Raw genomic sequence first — 20443 nt, forward strand, 5'->3', positions numbered from 1 at the left:
CTGATGAGAATTCTGGGAAATGAAGTCCATACATCCAGAAGTTACTGAGGTTAAGAAACATTGCCCTAAAATAGGAACAATAAAGCTGGAAGACACATGAAGGAAAGCTCTCTATACAACTCTCGGATGTAAGGCCGAACAATAGTACAGTAGTAGTTTCACTAGGAATTCCTTGCAAGACTTTTGTTCCAATTTTAATCCTTTCTCCAAACTCTGTGTATCGTAGAGCCTTGTTGTTTTGAAGTTGGGTTGATGGTTTGGTGCAAGCTCCCAAGATATCCCTACTGGCCAGCTGTGGTAAGAGTATTGATTATTTATTTACTTATTGAAGCAATTTATATAGTTGTCCATCTTGCAGCTGTGACTCTAGGACAGGTAGTCCTCAAACTTGACAACTTTAAGACTTTTGGACTTCAACTCCCAGAATTCTGAGAGTTGAAGTCCACAAGCCTTAAAGTTTCCAAGTTTGAAGATCTCTTGCTCTAGGAAGTGCACAGAGTAACATCATGACCCCTTGAATTTACAAAGTAAATATCCAAAATAATAACGATGCAACAATTACACCCAGAATATAAAAATCTAATTAATATATAAATATTAATATATTAATTAATTAATTAATTAATTAATATATAACATATATATAAATATAAAAATTTAATTAACACCAAAAAAATGGTCAAGACAATGTCCCAAAGGTGCTTTTTCAAAATGAACTGGTCTTTGTGGGGTTTTTTAAAAAGATGTTTCCACATTTATTACATAAGATGTATGTAGGTATTCCCACTACTAAGGATATCTGGGAGTGTTTTGATAGAAGTCTCTCTGTTAAAATAGTTCAAATGTATATTTCATTATTATTTCATTATTCATTATTTGGGTAATGAAATGTGTATTCACTAGGTGACATCATCTGTACTAATAAGGCTAAAGGATAAATTGAGAGCAAATCCCATTCCTTACTAGCACTGATGATGTTACCTCGTTTGGGTAATGAAATGTCTGTAGGAAAACAACCACGCTCAGAGAGCACACCAAGGACCCCTCCCTTTTTTTCAATGCTATTGTATCCTTAAATGGTCAACCTATAATTGATTTGATTGCTTATATGCCTTGGAGTCATTTTCAACTCCTAGCAACCACAAAATAGCCACCATTCGTTCGCATCTTCCGTTTCCTGAAAGTAACATTGGGGACCTAATGATAGAAATGGGAATTGGCCAGAATCCCCCAGACGGTCATAAAGTAAGTGGACATCCATTCCCAGAATTCATTTTAGCTGAGGAATTCTAGGCGTTGAAGTCCACACCTCTTTAAATTGTTTTTAAGTTGAGAAAATTGGAGCACCTTTGATGTAGAAAGTTGTGTTTTTTTAAAAAAAAAAATCTAAATGACAATAGTAGAAGCGTTGATCTCCTTTTAATTAATTGTGCTCACGTGGGATGACCTGGCCCAGGGGTTAGGTAACGATGGCCCCTTTATTGCCTGTGGACTCCCAATTCCCAGAATTTCATGCTGGCTCAGGAATTCTGGGAGTTGAAGGGCATAGGTAATAAAGGGGGCCCTAGTTGCCCACCCCTGATCCAGCTCATAATGTGCTGCCCTCCTGATTAGCTCATAATGTGCTGCAAAGGGCCAGCTGCAGAGATGTAACAGGGCCAACCAGTCTGTGTACTTGTCCCTTTGAATAGATACGTTGATTGCAAACCTGTGACCTTCCCAGCTGCTCAGCTGTTCTGCTTGTCTCCTGGCAGGTGAAAAAGGTACATCGGAAAGCTAAGAAAGCCAATGTCGTCCTTATAGAGAAATGCATGGATGCCATGAAAACTAAGGGGTAAATCAAGCTATTTTAATTCCCTGGTGTAAAGCACCTCTCCCTTCCTTTCCTTCTGCTTTCATTTGTTGAGAAGCCCTTTTCTGGCACCTCCTACTCATGGCTGAGTTACAGGTGGTAGTGATGTATGGCCACAATTGAGCCCCAGATTTCCCACTGCTAAGCAAGACAGTGGTTAAGTGAGTCTTGCCCCATTTTACAAGCTTTCTTGCCGCAGCTGTTCAAGCTAATCACTACAGCGGTCAAGTTAGTAACCCAGTCGTTAAGTGAATCTGGCTTCCCCATTGACTTTGCTCATCAGCAGGTTACCAAAGGTGGTTACGTAACCCTAGAACATTGATGGCTCCCCTTTTTGCCATCACATGCCAAAAGTGGGGGGAGCAGGGGGGTCATGCACACACGTACCCACACCCATAATTCTATGTGCCCTCCTCCCCGCATGTGTGTGCGACTCCTCCTCCCCTGTGCTCTCTCCACTTTTGGCACATGATGGCACAGTGGACCAGTTTTTTGCCCTCCCCAGGCTCCAGACCCTTTCTGGGAGCCTGGGGAGGGCAAAAACAACTCCGCCCCCCAACACCCTCCAGAGGCCGGAATCGGCCCATTTGCCAACTTCTGGTCGGACCAGAAGGTCCGTTTTTCACTCTTTCCCCAGGCTCCAGAGCCTTTCTAGGAGCCTGGGGAGGGCGAAAATGGCCTCCCCCCTCCCCCCGAGGCCCACCGGAGGCTGAAAACAACCTGTTTCCCAACTTCTAGTGGGCCCAGAAGGCCCGAAAATCAGCTGGAGCTCCCGTGCCCACCGATATGGCTCCGCATGCCATAGGTTCACCATCCCAGCCCTAGAACAAAGTCATTAAAACAATTTGCATCACATGACCGTGGAGATGCGCAATGGTTGTAAGTGTGAAAATCAGTCTTAAGTCACCTTTTTCAATGCTGTTGTTAACTACAAATTGTCACTAAATGGATATTTGTAAGTCGAGGCCTACCTGTATTTCCTGGTCCAAAACAAGGCTCCCTGCTTCTTCTGCAGAGAAAGGTCTCTCCCCCATAGATGAGCCTAAAAGGACTCATCTGCCCATTTTGCCTGTGTAGAAATGGAGGCATAGTTTGTAGACACCATGTGAGAACCAGACTCATCCACGTTCTGGAATATTCCTGTATTTCTCCAAAAGTGAATGTGCCAAAGTCAGGTTGGTCTTCCTGGAATTAAATCCAGGATTGAGCAGGATGGGGCCTAGGAACATTCCAGGATCCTGACTTTCAGCTTCAGCACAGCCTGATTAGAAAAACAGCTGATTGTTGGTTCAGCCTTCTGACCATCAGCTGTTTCAGGCTGCAGGGATTGCCATTGCCTATTGCCACCTCCACGATCCTCGCCGCTGTGGAAAATGGGGCACGGGGAGGCAGCAATAGGCTATGGCAATCCATGCAGCATGAAACAGCTGATCGTTGGTAGGCAGATCCAACAGCTGCTTGTGCTAATCAGGCTGTGCTGAAACTGAAACTTGTTGTTTGTTGCAAGGAGGCAAATTGCTGGGAGGCAGAAGCAGAGGCAGATTTCCCCCCCCCCCTTGTTTTCCTCCCCAAAAGCTAGGTGTGTCTTACACTTCGGAGCGTCTCATACTCCGAAAAATACGGTAAATAGAACAGCAGTGAGGAGGGAGAGGAAAGAGAAGTGAGGAAAGGTAAGAAAAAAGAAAGAAAAAGAAGCATTGACTTCCTAGTCTCTCTGTTACAGTAAAATAAGGCATTAACATCAAATCACAACTTCTTGCTTTTTTGTGATAATATGAACAAGCCATTTCTATAAAGATCTATCAGTCTAATTGGCGAAACCCAAAGTCAAAGTTTCATTCTTTTTAAAAAAAAACAATAAAACTTTGTTAAAAAAAAAAAGTTTCATTCTTTTCCACATCGAGTACAAAGTTCAGAAGCGGTTTCCATTTGGAAACATAAGTACTTATGGTCAGTTTTGCCATTTCAGCCAACTCTATCAACTCCTGCAACCATTCTTCCACAGTTGGAATCGATGTGTCCTTCCATTTTTGGGCATACAATAGTCTCACTGCTGTCTGCATATTATAATAACGTTTGTTTTTTTCCTCCAGTTCTTTTTCCATTAAGCCCAAACGGAAAAGTTCTGGTTTCATTTTTACCTCCATGAATCTTCTTGACCAACTCTAACTTCTGTGTACCTCGCGGTAATATCTTGAGTGCATGAGAAATTATAGCCATCTTTTAAAAAATAATTGCGTGTGGTTTTATATCAGAAGCAAATTCTCCGTTGGGAATCTTTCTAGATCCATAAACATAGGGATATACATAGGTTTAAAACTGGGGTTGCCTATAGCGTCCTCTTGGCTACGGGTCCTGCATCCTCCCCACAGGCTGAACATCCTTACTTCAGGTTTGCAATAGATTTGAATTTGAGTGCGAGATGAGGATTTCTATCTATCTAATCCAGTGTTTCTCAAACTTGGCGACTTTAAGTCCTGTGGACTTCAACTCCCAGAATTCCCCAGCCAGCTATGCTGGCTGGGGGATTCTGGGAGTTGAAGTCCACAGGACTTAAAGTCGCCAAGTTTGAGAAACACTGATCTAATCGCTAGCAGTGATGATGTCACCTAATTTGGGCAATCAAATGTCTGCAACAAAACAACCCAAGTTCAGAGAGCACCAAGGACATCTCATTTCAATCCTGAGGTCCAAATATCCTTCCTTTTATCTATCTATCCATATCTGTCTATCCATTTATATCTATCCATTCATATCTATCCATGATGTACCATTTTATCTACATGTCTGTGTCGATATCCATCCATATCGATATCCATGCATATCTTTTACTTCCATATCCACTCATCTCTGCCCATCTCTCCCTCTCTCCTTTCTCCCTCCCAATACCTCTCTCTCCATCCATATGTAGCTATCTACCTACTTACGTATATATCTAGGTTAGGCATCTTGGAGGACTTGTTGGCATGTTAGCGTTGGCGTGTGCATTGCCACTTTTAGTTTTATCATAGATACAATAATACAATACAATAGTAGAGTTGGAAGGGACCTTGGAGGTCTTCTAGTCCAACCCCCTGCCTAGGCAGGAAACCCTATACCGTCATAGATGTCAGCCTTGCGATGTAGTCCAGAAGCGCTAGTTCTACTTCATTGTAAAGTTACAGTAAAACCGCCAACCATCATTGTGTCAAAAACGTTGGCGGTGCAGACAGGCTTGATATGACCTCAGCAACCGCTGATTGATGCTATGAGGATGCTATAAGTCCCTAGTGCTGAAAGGACCATAAAAGTTATTAAAACATAACAAATAGCTAACATAAGGCATTAATTTCCATTGGGATCACACACAAACACACACACACACCAAATTCCAGTTTACAAAGGAGAAGGAACTGAGTTTATAAATCCCAGAATTTCCCAATTGGAAGACTGTCCATGTTCTAAGCCAGTATCTCTCAACCTTGACCATCTTAAGAAATGTGGACTCAACTCCCAGAATTCCCCAGCCAGCATTCTGGACAGCAATTGCTGTCCACACTTCTTAAGATGGTCAAAGTTAAGAGACACCGGTCTGGATATCGGAGGGAGCTGAAAAAAAATCATGGGGGAGCTAAGATGTTGTCTTCTCTCCCTTCTTGTTGCAGGTTCTCTACTTCCCTCAGAAACCTAAAACACTTTGACTGCAAAGAGAAACAGACGCTGATAGTGAGTAAAGCCCTCAGGAATAAAAACGCCGCTTGTGCTCTGAGAAGCTCTCAGGAGTGTCAAACTCGATCTCATTGAGGGACACATCAGGGTTGTGTTTGACCTTGGGGAGGGGAGGGGAAGATGTCCATGTGGGCGTGGCCATGGTGGGTGTCGCCAGCTCGATGTCACTTGTGTTGGGGGCACCTGTGGTGGCCTGGGAAGTGCTGGCGGGGGGATCCACTTATGCTAGTAATTTGCTAGCACTCTGCCAGCAAAATCAGAGCTGGACAGACCCCACGTGGCCCCCTCCCCGGGCTCCATTTTTGCCTGTGATGGCCTTCTGCCAGTGAAAAGGACCTCCCGAGCGTCGTTTCCGCTGGCCGAGGCACCGCGAGCCAGTCTTTCGCTGTTTCCAGGGCGGCCCCATGGGCCAGATCTAAGCACCTGCCCATGGATCCGGCCCACGGGCCTTGAGTTTGACACCCCTGCCCTGTTCTGTAAGCGGAGTCTGTTTGCCTGACTTGTTTTCCTTCGTAGGAGAAAGCCAGGGAGAACTATAACCACGAACTCAACTGGTGCATCAGCCTGATTGCGGATTACAGAATTAGAGTAGGTAAGATGGAAAGTCCCAAGGAACTCTTTAAAGCCCATCCTAAATTTATAAATGAGGGGATCTTTTTGCAGCTTGGTCAACTTTTCCTGAATTTTGCAGCTGCAATGTTCCAACTAGCTTTACAGCCGGTCCTCGACTTACAACATTTAGTGACCGGTCATTTTTCACACCTATGACCATTGTAGCATCCTCATAGTTGGGTGATCAAAATTTGGGGGGCCTGGCAACTGACATGTATTTATGACACATAATCACTATTTAACCCTCCCAGTTGACATACAACAACCAAGGTCAATGGGGGAAACCAGATCACTTAACGACCATATGATTCACCTAACATTTGCCGTGATTTGCTTAACAACTATGGCAACAAAAGGTCGTAAAATGGGGCAAAGCTCATTTAACAACTGCCTTGCTTAGCAGTGGAAACCTTGGACTGAATTGTGGTCAGAGGTTTCTTTTGCTACCACTGCATTGTCTCCTTTAACTCTTCTTTGCAGACCTGCCTATTTGTCCTCAACTTATGACCGTAATGGAGGCTGCCCATCGAGGTCATAAACACAACACAATTTCACTTTTGTAGCAGTCATTAAGCAAATCGATGGGTCACTATAGGCATGGTTTGGCTGAAAACTGGAATTAAATGCCAGTTGGGGGCAAAGTTATCGTAAAATGCAGTTACATGACAGCAAGATGCTGCAAGCAGCGGGAAATCTGGCCTGGTTTGCGAAATGCCCAAAGTGTGGCTACATGGCTGCAGTGAGAGGATGCCATCGGAATTTTGAATCTGGGCCATAAATAACCAGGTAGGTCCATCAGAACTTGGAACAGTCACTAAGTGACTGGTCATAAATCAAGGACTATCCTATGGCAGTGGCCCCCAACCTTTTGAGCACCAGGGACCGGTTCTGTGGGGAGAGGTTTTTCCGCGGACCAGAGGGGGCGTGGTTTTGTGTGCTGCCGGCATCCCACGGATGGGGCTTCACTTGTTTGCGCGACCCAGTTTCTGGCATGCCATGGCCCAGTGCTGGTGTTTGGGGACCCCTGTCCTACGGTCCATGTTACACAGATGGAAAAACATTCAATGAAGTTTTAGAAAACGTCCGGGTCAGAAATTGTGGGATGGCTTCCCTGCCTGTACTGAAAGCCAGAGAAATCAATCGGCATTTTTTTCTACCTTCATGACAATTTTCTAGCAGATGTGGACAATTTTGGTATTCAGGACCTGAGTTTCAGATTTTTTTAAAAAAATGGTTCTTGGGTAATCGGGGGACATTTGCAAGAGGACACTGGCTCAAGTTTCTAGATGCCTTTTTTTCAGGGAGTTGTTTTTTCAGGGGATAAAGTCCATAGTCCTCAACTTACCACCACAATTGGAATCAGAATTTTTGCTGCTGAGCATGGATCGCACCTGATTTTATTCAAAAACAAATTGCCACTGTTGTTAAGTGAATCACACAATCATTAAACGAATCTGGCTCTGCCCATTGACACTGCTTGTGAGAAGCCGAATACATGCCGGTTGTCAAACACCCAACGTTTGAACACATGACCATGGGGATGCTGCAATAGTTGTAAGTGCAAGGACCGAATCATAAGTCAGGTTTTTCAGCGCTGTAGTAACTTCACACTGCCACTAAGGAAATGATTGTAAGTCAAGAACTACCTTTATCAACACTGAGCAAATAGGTTGAGACATTTTGAGTTGATAATATTAAGATTATCATTAAGATTATATATAAATGTGTGTGTGTGTGTGTGTGTGTGTATGTGTGTGTGTTCCAGCATAACTAGAACGCCTCAAGCAATTTCAATCAAACTTGATACACAGATGATTTACTCTCTGGAAAAAAATACGGTGGGGTTAAGATACTCCTAACACCCCTCAGGGTGATGGTGTTCTGTTGAGATACAGCTTGTTGTACCTTAAAATGGCTTCTACTGTACTGCCGTTCAATGGTTTCTACTGTACAGTACAGTGGAGTTGCCATGGTAACGGCTTTCTCAGTACTCCACAAGGGGGCTCCCTCTGGTAAGGGAGAAAATCCAACATTAGAAATTACGTTTGGTCCGAACATTTCCTCCCTATAAATAAATACTCGAGCAACGCTGGAATATTAACTAGTCTAATAATAAAATGATAATCCTGATTTGATTTACATTAACATTGAACTTAAGTGATATTGTCCCGCCCCGTAGTCAATCATTTTCTCTTTGGGTGATAGTAAATAAGATTATACCGGTACTCTTTCAAGGCCTATCAGGACTGCCTCTGCACATAGCCATCCATCCCCAATTTGAGCATTTTTCTTGTCCTCTTTTTCACTGGAAGTGGGGGGGAAACCCCCACAAAACTGTCTCACTTATTTTGGCCATGTCATGCGGGGAATTTCATGGGAGAAAGCAATTATGTTTGGAAGAGTTTAGCAGAAAAAGGAAACCAGGCCATCAAAGAACACCGTGGTTGTATTATACCATCAGAGTTGATACCAGCCAGAGCATAGAAGAACTCGAAGAAATAGTGCAAGATCGGAAGATGTGGAGAGACAATTCATAATTCAGCAGTTAAGGATGTGCTTTTTGGTTTGGTTTGGTTTTTTGCATTCTTAACTACAGCAGATGGCAAACTAGTTCAAGCACATGGTCATCGTAAATTGAGGCTCTCTTTCTCTTACGTTAATACCATTCTTGATTTCCAGCTGCGTAAAAAGTGATTTAACTTTTGCTCACAGTAGTGACTCACAAATTTAAACAGGTTGAACCAGATTTAAGATCTGATCCTAGAACAATTTTTGTTTCAGATGTGACTTTTTGTGTCAGACATCATGTGCAATTTTTTGCAAATTGCAATGACAATATATGTTGTGCAAGGAAAATAATATAAGCATTAAAAAAAAATAGTGCAAGATCGGAAAATATGGAGACTGTCAGGGGAAGATATTTCACCCTGAATTACATGAGGCTTTAGATCGCGGCTTTTCCAAACAGGCATATCTTCAAGGTGCGAAAAATAAAATAAAATCCCGGAAACATATTCTAATGAGAAACAAACTTTTAATACAAAAATAATAAAATAAAGAAATAAACAAATCTATCTAATTGTTACATTTTGGCAAGAGCAGTTTGTCTACCAGCTTCCTGGCAGACGGACAAAGATCAAAAAAGAAAGAAGTCTCTGGAATGTGTGATGAGCAGGCGCAGTACATCATTGCTGATAAGGGCTTATGACCTGCGCAGTAATTCATCAGTAATTATTCAGTTCAGCTAGCAAACATTTAACGCAGTGACAGAGACCTCACCTAGAATCGCCAAGAGATGGACATGACTGCAAAACAGATAACATCCTCATCTTGTCTTCTTAGGTTGTCATTCTTTTGTGGGATCCTTCCTGGAATATTATGCTGATGATATGAGTGAGTAAGCTTCATTTTGTATCTTAAGAAGCCCCATTCCTTGGAAGAGGGTGATGTACATAACAACATTAAATCAGCTTAAAGACAACAGGGCCAGCTTGGAATTCCTTTTCTTGTAAAACTGTTTTGGTGTCATCAATAATGCTCAGCCCTTCTGCACTTCCATATATTGGCATTTTTTAAACTTCTGATGCTCACCATCCTGAGAACGTTCTCGGTATGCTGTGTTACGGGTAGTCCTCAACTTATGACCGTAATTGAGCCCAGAATTACAGTTGTAAGTAGTTGCAATCATAAGTCAAGGTATCGTGTGAATGGACCCAATTTTTTTACCCCTTTTAGGGTGGCCATTAAGCAAACATTGCGGTCTTTAAATGGATGCCACAATCATTAATGGGATCGGTTTTCCCCAGTGGGAGTGTTTTTGCCGAAAACTGGCAAAAAAAAGCATCAGAAATTATTGTTACTTCACTATAGGACCTTACAAATAACCATTAAGGTGGGCAAGTTGCCAAGGGCACAAAGTGGAATCTCATAACTGCAACTGCAGGGTATATGTGTGTATGCAGCTGTCATAACTTGGAACGCCTCGTGTAATTCTGAGGTGAGGGAGTTGTCATAACTTTCAACAGTCGTTAAGTGACTGGTTATAAGTCAAGGACCACCTGTGGTTGTGCGACAGGGAGAGAAATAGGAAGTAGCAACTTTTTAGATCGGGATCTCTAAACTTGACAACTTTACAAGATTTACGGGCTTCAACTCCCAGAACTCCCCAGCCAGCCACGAATCCTGGGAGTTGAAGTCCACAAATCTTAAAGTTGCCAAGGGTTTGGAGACCCCCGTTTTAAGCGCTGACCCAACTTTGAGCAAAGACCCTGGCTTCTTTTTCCCAAGGCTCTCCGGTCCGAAAAGAATCCTTCCATACTTTATCCCAGATGAGCTGCCCTCAAGTGGAGATGTTGGACAGCAGCGGGGAGCTTCTTGCTGAGATAAACCCCCCAAAGCAAGTGAAGAAAATACTTCCTGACCGGACGCGAGCTGCCCGAGACCGAGCCAACAAGCAGATTGTAGAGTTCATCGTAAAAGCCAAAGGAGCTGACGAGCACCTCCGCTCCATCCTGAAGAGCCAGAAACGGTCACGCTGGCTGAGTAAATCCCTCAAAACACCCCGGTATTTGATCCTGGAGACCTACTTGGAAGATGATTACCAACAGGACCTTGTGCTCAATTACTTAAAGGAAGTTTATCGGGAAGTTGGAGCCAAGAAACTGCCGGTTAAAAATAGAGACATGGCCAAATTTGTCCTCGAAGTACTTTTTCCAGAAGTAAGTGAAGCGGGGGACGTGGAAGATAAGCAGAGGCTTATACTGAATCATTCCCCATGTAAAACTCGATCCCTCTGCTTGCGTTTGACCAGTTTAGCATATTGCAGTTCTCCAAGGATTCAGGTAGAAATTTATCAGAGTTTGTTGGAGAAAAATCAAATCCAGCTGGATTCATTAACTTCTTTATATACATAATAACAGATGAATAAATGTTCAATGCCAATAGTAGATTCTTTCAATGTGCTAGAAGTTAGCGGGAGAGAAGTTTAAGTTTCATCTCAGAGTTCAGAGCAGACAGAGTCGTTTCAGTTTCAATTCTCAGCACAGACTCAAATCTGTTTAAGCTCCCATTGGCTGACTTAGTTGCTATGCCTATTTATTGGCTGACCGTGTTGCCATGTCTCTCCCAGTCATGAATATTCTAACAAAATTTTTCTTAGCCATCCTCGGAGACACCAGAATTTGAATGGAGAGCTTTTTTTTTCTGCCACTAAATTGTAGCCCCTTCCTCTTCCTCCTGAACATGTTGACAAACATGGCCTCTAAATCAATGTTTCTTAGCATTGGCCTCTTTAAGAGGTGTGGAATTCAGGGAGTGGAAGTCCACACCTCTTAAAATGGCCAAGGTTGAGAAACACTGCTTTAAACTGTGCCCCTTTCTTTCTTTTTTTCCTCCAGGCCATCATTTATGCAATTTCTGCTGTGCATCAGATAGACTACAAGACAGCAGAAGAAAAATACATCAACGGACCTCCAGTGAGCAAAAGGTATCTGCTCAGACCTCCATCCCATATATAAGTCTGCCTACCTCACACAATAAGTCTGCTTACCTCACACCATAATTCTGCTTACCTCACACAATAAGTCTGCTTTACCTCACACAATAAGTCTACTTTACCTCACACAATAAGTCTGCTTACCTCACATAATAAGTCTGCTTTACCTCACACAAAAGTCTGCTTTACCTCACACAATAAGTCTGCTTTACCTCACATAGTCTCTATGTGCCTGTCACATTTTGCAGTGGCGACTTTTTTTTGCAGCTATCCCACACCTAGTACTTCTAGGCACGTTGGGATTGCAATGTGAAGATGGTTGCTAGGAATTCTGGAATTATGTCTGTGTGCTTGTGTTTGTGAATCTTCCTTCCTTCCTTCCTTCCTTCCCTCCCTCCCTCCCTCATCAAATATCTTTTTCTTTCCTTCCTTCCTTCCTCCTTCCTTCCTTCCCTGATTCTCAGCTTTGCCATCAGTTTGCCATTGCCAGCTCTTAGATCTGACATTGGTCCAAAGCTCCACAACTGTCTTTGTGCCTAAGGCAGAATTAGAACTCATGGTTTCTGGATTTCTAGCCTGTTGCCTTAACCACTAACCCAAACTGCCTCTCTTAGACATATATATTTTATGTATCTCACCCATGTCAGTAGATTCTGCACAGTTTGCATATATGAGGTGGAATGAAACATTGTCATCCTCTCACAAATCTCGGACTCACCCAGAAAATGACAGTGAAACCAAGCCTTCCTGCGAAGATTTAAAAATGGGTCCAACCATCTACCGTGTTTCCCCAAAAATATGACCTACCCCGAAAGTAAGCCCCAGCTTGATTTTTTACATGTGCACCCAATGTAACCCTTACCCCCCAAAATAAGCCCTAGTTAAGACCCTGCTGGGGGGCACAATGTGTGGCAAGGCGCACAGGTAAAAATTAAGCTAGAGTGGGGATGGGGAGGGGGGGAGTGGAGCTGCCGTATTTAGCAGGCCTCACACACTGCAACACCTCCTTGCTGGCCCGCATCTTCTGCAGCTGCTTGCCGCCGTTTGCGCGCATTGCCCCTGGCTTCCATTTTGCCATCAGACGCCTTCAGGAAAGGCCTCTGCAGCTGAGAAACGGGGTCCGGATTGACGCGTGTGGTGCCCCCCAGCCTCATTTCGCTGTCAGAGGTCCTTTGGGAAAGGCCTCTGCAGCCGCTAAAAGAGCTCTGGACCGATTATTATTGGCTGCAGAGGCATTTCCTGAAGGGCCTCTGACAGCAAAATAGAGGCCGGGGGTGATACATGCAAGCAGCGACAAGCGGCCGCAGAAGAAGTGGGCCAGCAGCGGGCTCCAGCTCAGCGGGGCTGTCGGTGCCGCCACCATGAGGTGAATCAGTAGAAGACACCCCCCCCCCCAAAAAAAAATAGGACCTGGTACCTTTTTTGGTGGCAAAAACACGGCAGGGAAGGACCAGCAGTAAACTGCTTCTTTGAAATTAAAGGATGCTGCAGCTCCCACCCAAAAAAAGTCCCTTCAAGGCAGTACACTAAAGGTAGTCCTCGACTTACAGCAGTTCATTTAATAACCGTTAAAAGTTACAACAGCGCTGAAAAAAAGTGACCTACGGCCATTTTTCATACTGAAGGACCCTTGTGACAGCCCTGTAGTCCTGTGATTAACATTCCCACGCTTAGCAACTGACTCATATTTATGGCAGTAGCCGTGTCCTGGGGTCACGCGATCCCCTTTTGCGACCTTCTGCCGAGTCAATGGGGGAAGCCGGATTCACTTCACGACCACGTTGCTGACTAGTCACTCACTTAGCAACGGTGGCGAGAAAGGTTGCAAAACGGGGCAAAACTCCATAAATGTCTCGCTTAGCAACAGAAACTTTGGGCTCAATTGTGGTTGTAGGTCATGACCACCTGTAGTCTTCCGTTAATGACAATAATCGAATCGGGAATTCTGTTGCTAAATAACGCCACTGAACGGTGCAGTGGAAGTTCTGGCTGCTGTCGTTAGGGGAGTCCTGTTGCTAGGTGCGGCATTGCCGTTGGAGACTTCCTACCAGCTACCCCATTGGCTTTGCATGGGGGAAGCCAGCAATGAAAGTCTCCAATGGCGGTCACATGATCTTGGGATGGTGTCACTGTCATAATTGCAAGCCGTTTGCTAAGCGCCCGAACCGCATTCACATAACCACAGGAACTATGTGCCAGCTGCAACTTCCTGATTCGCTGCAGTTTATAATTTTGGAGAGTAGCTGAACAAATGGCCGTTAACCGAGGACTAGCTGCATTCCCGTCAGAGGAAGGGATTTTATTGTGCATCGTTCTCCTTTCTCCACTCCTAAATCGGGACATCCTATCCTGAATATTTATCCCGAATATTGCAGCTTTTGTTTTTCTTCTCGGGCCCTTACTCAGAGTGTAGCTGTTCTCTCTTCATCATTCTTCACAATACTCAGCTATATCACACTGAGGTAATAAACTGTCATAAGACAGCTGCCCATTATTTATGGCAGGGGTGTCCAAACTTGGGAACTTTAAGACTTGTGGACTTCAACTCCCAGAATTCCCCAGCCAGCCTGGCTGGGGAATTCTGGGAGTTGAAGTCCACAAGTCTTAAAGTTCCCAAGTTTGGACACCCCTGATTTATGGCATTATACAGGTAGTCCTCAACTTACAGCAGTTCATTTAATGACCAAACCTACAACATCACTGAAAAAAGTGCGTTATGACCGTTTTTCACACTTACAACCCTTGTAGCCTCCCCATAGTCACATGATCCAAATTCAGATACTGGCAACTGATTCATATTTATGATGGTTGCAGTGTCCCGGGGTGATCATGTGATCTCCTTTTGCGACCTTCCGACGAGCAAAATCAACGGGGAAACCTTTGTTTTGCTTAACAACCGCATTACTAATTTACCAGCTGCAGTGATTCACTTAACAACTGTGGAAAGAAAAGTTGTAAAATGGGGCAGAACTTGCTTCGCTTAGCAACAAATGTTGGGCTCAATTGTGGTTGTAAGTTGAGGCCTACCTGTAATTCTGTTTCCTAAAAAAATATGTTTTGGGGCATTTCAGAAACATACTGTGAACAACAATAAAACTACAGGTAGCCTCAACTTACAATCATTTGATTAGTGATTGTTTGAAGTTACAACGGCACTGAAAAAAATTGCCTTACAACCAGTCCTCCCACTTATGACCATCGCAGCATCTCTACGGTAACTCGATCAAAATTCAAGCACTTGGCAACCAGCATGTATTTACAATAGCTGCAACGTCCTGGAGTCATGACATGATTCACATAACAACCACATGACTTGCTTAATGACTGCAGCGATTTGCTTAACAACAGTGGCAAAAGATTGAAAAGCTCTTTTATCAACCACTCTGATTAGCAACAGAAATTCTGGTCGCAATTGTGGTCATAAGCTGGGGACTTCTTGTATAACATTGTTGACAAAAGGTTCATACTAGGAAGCTCTCTGGCAGCGTAAGAAATAAAATATGAAGCTCAGCATTTACGGCTGAAGGGAAGAGAGTCGGTCTTGAGTTTTATTGTGTGAAAAGAAACTTAAGGAACAAAATCTCAGGGTTTCAGCTTCCCCGTTCCCCGTAGAGGTTTGTTTTGTTTGCTTGCAACTTTTTTTTAAATCCTTCAGGGAAAGAGAAGAATTTGAAAAAGAAATCCAAGAGGAGAAGCAAAATTTTGCCAAGAAACCGAGAAGCCATCCGTAGAAAATAAACTCTGAAGCTCTTTATCCATCCATTTATGTACTGGGTACTTGTAAGGCAGATTAAATTCCGTGGTTTTGTACAGAATATTAAATTTATTTTTTATACATATATATATAGATGTATATGAAAGAGATATCTATCAAATAGGAGAAATAGGCATGACTGCTGTCTCCTCTGTCTCCATTCATTTACAAGAAAATGAATTGTGCTTGGTCTGTCACAACAAATCTCAGCTACATAAGAAGCCGCCTCCACTTTAAAGCACATTTTAAAATTACATTAATAAGTATCAGCTCCTTATAGGCTTTGATTGTGATTTGAGCCCACCGTTGACTTTGGGCAATGTTTGAAATGCGAAGTAACATGCATTTATGTATTGCAAACTCTTCTCCCTTCTGTTCTTCAGTTATCATGGGTGGCTGAGATTCATTCAGTCTATGCTGAAGCTCAGTTATAGGGCCGGGCACACTTCCAGATTTAATTCAGACTGTGGACGAGGGCAGCCGCTCTTTATTACTCATTAAAGCCGCTGCATCCTTCTTCTTTTTTAAGCCGCCTACACAAGTCTGAAAAAGATAGGCTTCCTTTTTATGAGTTGGTTCATTAAACCAGCCACCTCCTAACGCGGCTTTTAAAGATGCCAGGTGTTTCAGGCTTGCCTAGAAGCCTAAGGGGGGGAAATGGGTTGCTTCAATGAGCAGCAGGAAGCTGCTCCGTTCAACAACTTCTGAAGCCCTTCCGCTTCGTTTTTGAAGCATGGCGAATAGCAACATAGGAAATGTTTTCCATTCAAAGGTTCTTGAGCCCAGAACGCTCAATTTTAAGTTACCAAAAAAAAAAAAAACCGTTTTGAGCGCAGAATCGCCGTTTCCGTCTTTGAGCACTTTGTTCTGACAATTTTCTGACCGCAGGAAAATCTCATTTCAAGCTTGGAGGATTGAGTGATGGCTTTTTTCTGATTTTATACGTTTTGCATAATTCCTAATTGTGAATTGTGCATTTTAAAAATGCAGTATCGTTTAAAGCAGGGTTGGGGAACGCCGGCACTTTTATGACGTGTGGAACGTCAACTCCCAGACTACCTGAGCCAATTTGCGCAGCTCAGGAATTATGGGAGTTGGAAGTTCCAGGAGTCATAAAAAGGGCCAGAGCTCCCCAGCGCTGCTTTAAACAACATTGTTGTCTAAAATCAACTGCTTTTCATTTTTATAAATCTGCTTACATCATCAACCAGGACATTCTGCAATACCACACTTATCCTACCACACAGTGTTTTGTAATTCCGGATCAATTTTGGGGGGGAAGGTGGGGGGGGGGAAGACAAATGCGGATGACATTCAATAATCTCCATTTTCATTGATTGTACTGACATTCCTTGTGACATCTGAAACTCTGCGACTTTCGTGTTTTGTAATTTTGGGGGAAAAAAATAAATAAATAAATAAATAATAGCTTGCAGTGCTTCAGATTGTAGTGTTATGTCTTCTTAAGATAAAGCCTCAAGAGTACAGATAATCTTTGACATTTAGCAACCGTTAACAACGGTACAGAAAAAAGAGACTTAACCGTTGGTCTTTGCACTTAGGACGAGGGTCCCTGATCCTCAGGCTGCAGCCCAGGGGTGGGCATCAAAAATGTTAGCAATGGGTTAGCAATCTCTGCATGGTTACTGGGTGTGTGTGGCCATGGTGGGCTTGGCCTAGTTGTCCTCCTGCACCATGGAGGGAGGGGGACATTTTCACCCTCCCCGGGCTCCGGAGCAATGTTCCCTCTTAATTTTTTTTCAATGTGAGCAGAAAAGTATAGTGTTTGAGCGGCACATTTTCATGCCTGAGCACCTGAATTTTTTTCACAGGTGTCACCTAAGACAACAACGAAATCAGTATTATTTGAAACTCAAAGTTATGTTTCTTCAAGGTACCCGCTTAATTCAAATAATATCAGTATCACTTAACAACGCTCCTGCTTAGCAACCAAAATGTTGGCTCAGGAACTCTGGCATTGAAGCACGCAAGTCTTAAAGCTGTCAAGTTACAAGATCCTTGCACCCCTAATCCTTTAGGGGAAAAAAACCCAGGGCTGTTCAAACTTGACAGCTTTAAGACTTGTGGACTTCAACTCCCAGAATTCCTCCTCCAGTCATGTTGGCTCAGGAACTCTGGCATTGAAGTGTGCAAGTCTTAAAGCTGACAAGTTACAAGACCCTTGCACCCCTAATCCTTTAGGGGGAAAAAATCCAGGGGTCTTCAAACCTGACAGCTTTAAGACTTGTGGACTTCAACTCCCAGAATTCCTCCTCCAGTCATGTTGCAGTGACGTCATCTGCGTGGATCTGCTCCATCTTTGGTTTCTTCATCATGGGCAGGGCTGCTGCTGAAGATGCCGACGAGCTGCCACCAGAATAACTGCTGCTACCGCCTCCTCCAACAGCACCACCATGTTTGCACCTGAGTTCAGCGCCGCATTACCCCTGCCCGCTCCTCCTCCTCCGTGCTTTTGAGGAGCCATGAGGCTTTTTTCCCCTCTGCTCCCCCCCCCCACCTTCCTACTGGCTCCTGCAGCCTCATGGCTCCTCAAAAGCACGGAGGAGGAGGGGGCAGGGGTAACGCGGCGCTGAGCTCAGGTGCTCCGAGGGGAGGGGAGGCGGCACTGCCACACACGGGGATGCCGGCTGGAGCTTTGCTGGCTTCAAGTCAGTCGCAGCGCCGGGCGCCAAATCCGACAGTGCTGTTGGAGGAGGAGGAGGAGGTGGCTGGCAGCAGTTCTTCCAGTGGCGGCGGGGGCTTTGGGGCTTCACAACTACCCTCAGTCACCCCGTGCTCCTCAAAGTAAGTCTGGGGAAGTCCTTTGCGGGCAGCCCGTTCTAGCTGCCTGCAAAGGACCTCCCCAGCTTCCGGAGCCTGTGGCAATAGAAATCACTGCGCGGCAGTTGAAAACTGCTGCGCGGTGTTTTCTTGCCACCTGCGCGGCCGCGCAGCCGCGCACCTTAGAGGGAACATTGCTCTGGAGGCTTTTCTCGAGCCTCCAAAAGGGCTAAAACGGCCTTCCCCGGGCTCTGGAGGCTGGAAATGATTCCAGCCTTCTGGAACTTTCAGGAGGCCCGTTTTTTGCCCTCCCCAAGCCTCCACGAGGGCCCTGTAATAATAATAATAATAATAATAATAATAATAATAATAATAATAATAATAATAATAATAATAATAATAATAAATTTTTATTTGTTAGCCGCACCCTCTCCTAAAAGGACTCGGGGCGGCGTACAATAAAAACACATAAAATATACAAATGAACAATACATATACAATAAAAATAAACACATACACATACGTACACATATACATATACATGGAGGAGGTAACAAATATATAAAATAGAATTTAAAATTGACAATTTAAAACACCCTCAATTAAATTACAAAATTTAAAAACCCGTCAGGAGCGGTAAGGTAAAACTATGGTTGAGCCAGGCCAGCTAATTGGAAGAGGTGGGTCTTGAGCTTTACACGGAAGGAGCGGAGGTCAGAGGTAGTCCTTTCCACGCATCCCAAATGGGCTGCGTGGGGACTCCTGGGGCAGGGTGGAGTGAAGGGGGCGAGGCCAGCAGGGGTGGGATTTGCATGTTCTCTGAACTGGGCAGATTCTTAGCTAAAGGTTCTCCCGAATCTGTGCGAACCTGCAGCAGCCCACCCCCACCACAGGACAATACCGGGTTGTGACCTATTCGGAATTGGGCCACGTGAATTGGGCCTGCTGGCCAAAGTGTACACACATACACACGTGTGCAGCTCAGCTTGTGCAAGCAGGAAGCCAGCAGGCGCGCATGCACGCCACTCTCTCAAGTTGAGCTGTGTCCGTGTGGACCAGCCCACCACTCGCACGGCTCAATTCCCCTCCCCTCTATCACATGATCCAAATTCATGCGCTTGGCAACAGACCTGTATTTATGACAATTGCCGCTTCCTGCGGTTATAAGTTCACCATTTGCGATCTTTCCCAGGCGGCTTCTGAACCAGCAAAATCACTGGAGGGAGCCAGGTTGGCTCAACGACCACACGATTCAATTAACAACTGCGGTTGAACTTAACCCTGGGAGAAAAGTAATAAAATCAGGTACTGTATATGACTATGACTCCTTTACCAACCACCTTGCTTGGCCACAAAAATTCTGATCCCAACGATGGTCATAAGCTGAGGACTACCTGTACCGGGACATTTTCTCTTAATAATTACTGGTGAGTTGGTTCAGGGGAGGGATTGGCTTCTGTTGTGGTGGCCTGTGGGGATGGCCTTGGAAGCAGGAGGAAGGCCCAAAGAGTAGGCATCAGTCATACTAACCCTAACTCTGAGAGAAGCCTAAACAGAGTTGAATAGTGACTCACAGCTCACACACACACACAAATAGGTTAGGCCAGGGGTCTAGCAAAGCTGGCTGGGGAATTCTGGGAGTTGAAGTCCTCCAGGCTTAACGTTGCCAAGGTTGGAGACCCCTGGGTTACACCACTCTGCCCCCAACACCAACTGAATCCAACACTGGATGAAAGGAGGGGGAGCCCCTACAACACCGTTCTACGCACTGACTAGTTCTAGAAGGAGATCACTATGGATGGTATCAAAGACCACCAAGGGGCCAAGAAGGACCAGGATGGAGCATTCCCCATCCCAGACCTGCCAAAAGTAAGTGACCGACTTGGTCTTCATACGATGACCTGGTTGGAATCCCGATCCAGGTACAGATGTTCTTCGACGTACAACAGTTTGTTTAGTGACTGAACTTAAACATCAAAGTGACCTATGACCGTTTTCCACACTTACGACCTCGTACCATCCCCATGGTCACGGGATCAAAATTCAGATGCTTGACAACTGACTTAATTATGACGGTCGCAGTGTCACCTTTTCCAACCCGACAAGCAAAGTCAAGGGGTAATGTTCTGACCTAGGCGTCTCCCAAGAGCATGAAGCCAACTCCTTGTCCCAACAAAAAACCCATTTGTCAATTTGCTGTGAATTCTGCTCATACACATCCAGCAAAGTCTTTCGAGGGAGG

At 44.4% G+C, this 20443-nt stretch overlaps 1 protein-coding gene across 2 annotated transcripts in view; it reads left to right on the forward strand.

The window, feature by feature from the left end:
• The window catches only part of PWWP3A (PWWP domain containing 3A, DNA repair factor), a 41005-nt gene extending 24181 nt beyond the window's left edge, over positions 1–16824 (forward strand). For both annotated transcript variants that reach the window (XM_081958804.1, XM_081958803.1), the window contains exons 7-14: positions 227–297; positions 1755–1834; positions 5497–5557; positions 6077–6152; positions 9515–9565; positions 10460–10890; positions 11569–11657; positions 15322–16824. In XM_081958804.1, coding sequence (XP_081814930.1) covers positions 227–297; positions 1755–1834; positions 5497–5557; positions 6077–6152; positions 9515–9565; positions 10460–10890; positions 11569–11657; positions 15322–15397 — 935 coding nt within the window. In that variant the 3' untranslated portion in view covers positions 15398–16824. The remainder of the gene's footprint in view (positions 1–226; positions 298–1754; positions 1835–5496; positions 5558–6076; positions 6153–9514; positions 9566–10459; positions 10891–11568; positions 11658–15321) is intronic.
• Positions 16825–20443: the final 3619 nt, after the last annotated feature.

This window comes from Natrix helvetica, assembly GCF_964273705.1.
Source record: "Natrix helvetica genome assembly, chromosome: 1".
Classification (NCBI taxonomy): Eukaryota; Metazoa; Chordata; class Lepidosauria; order Squamata; family Natricidae; genus Natrix; species Natrix helvetica.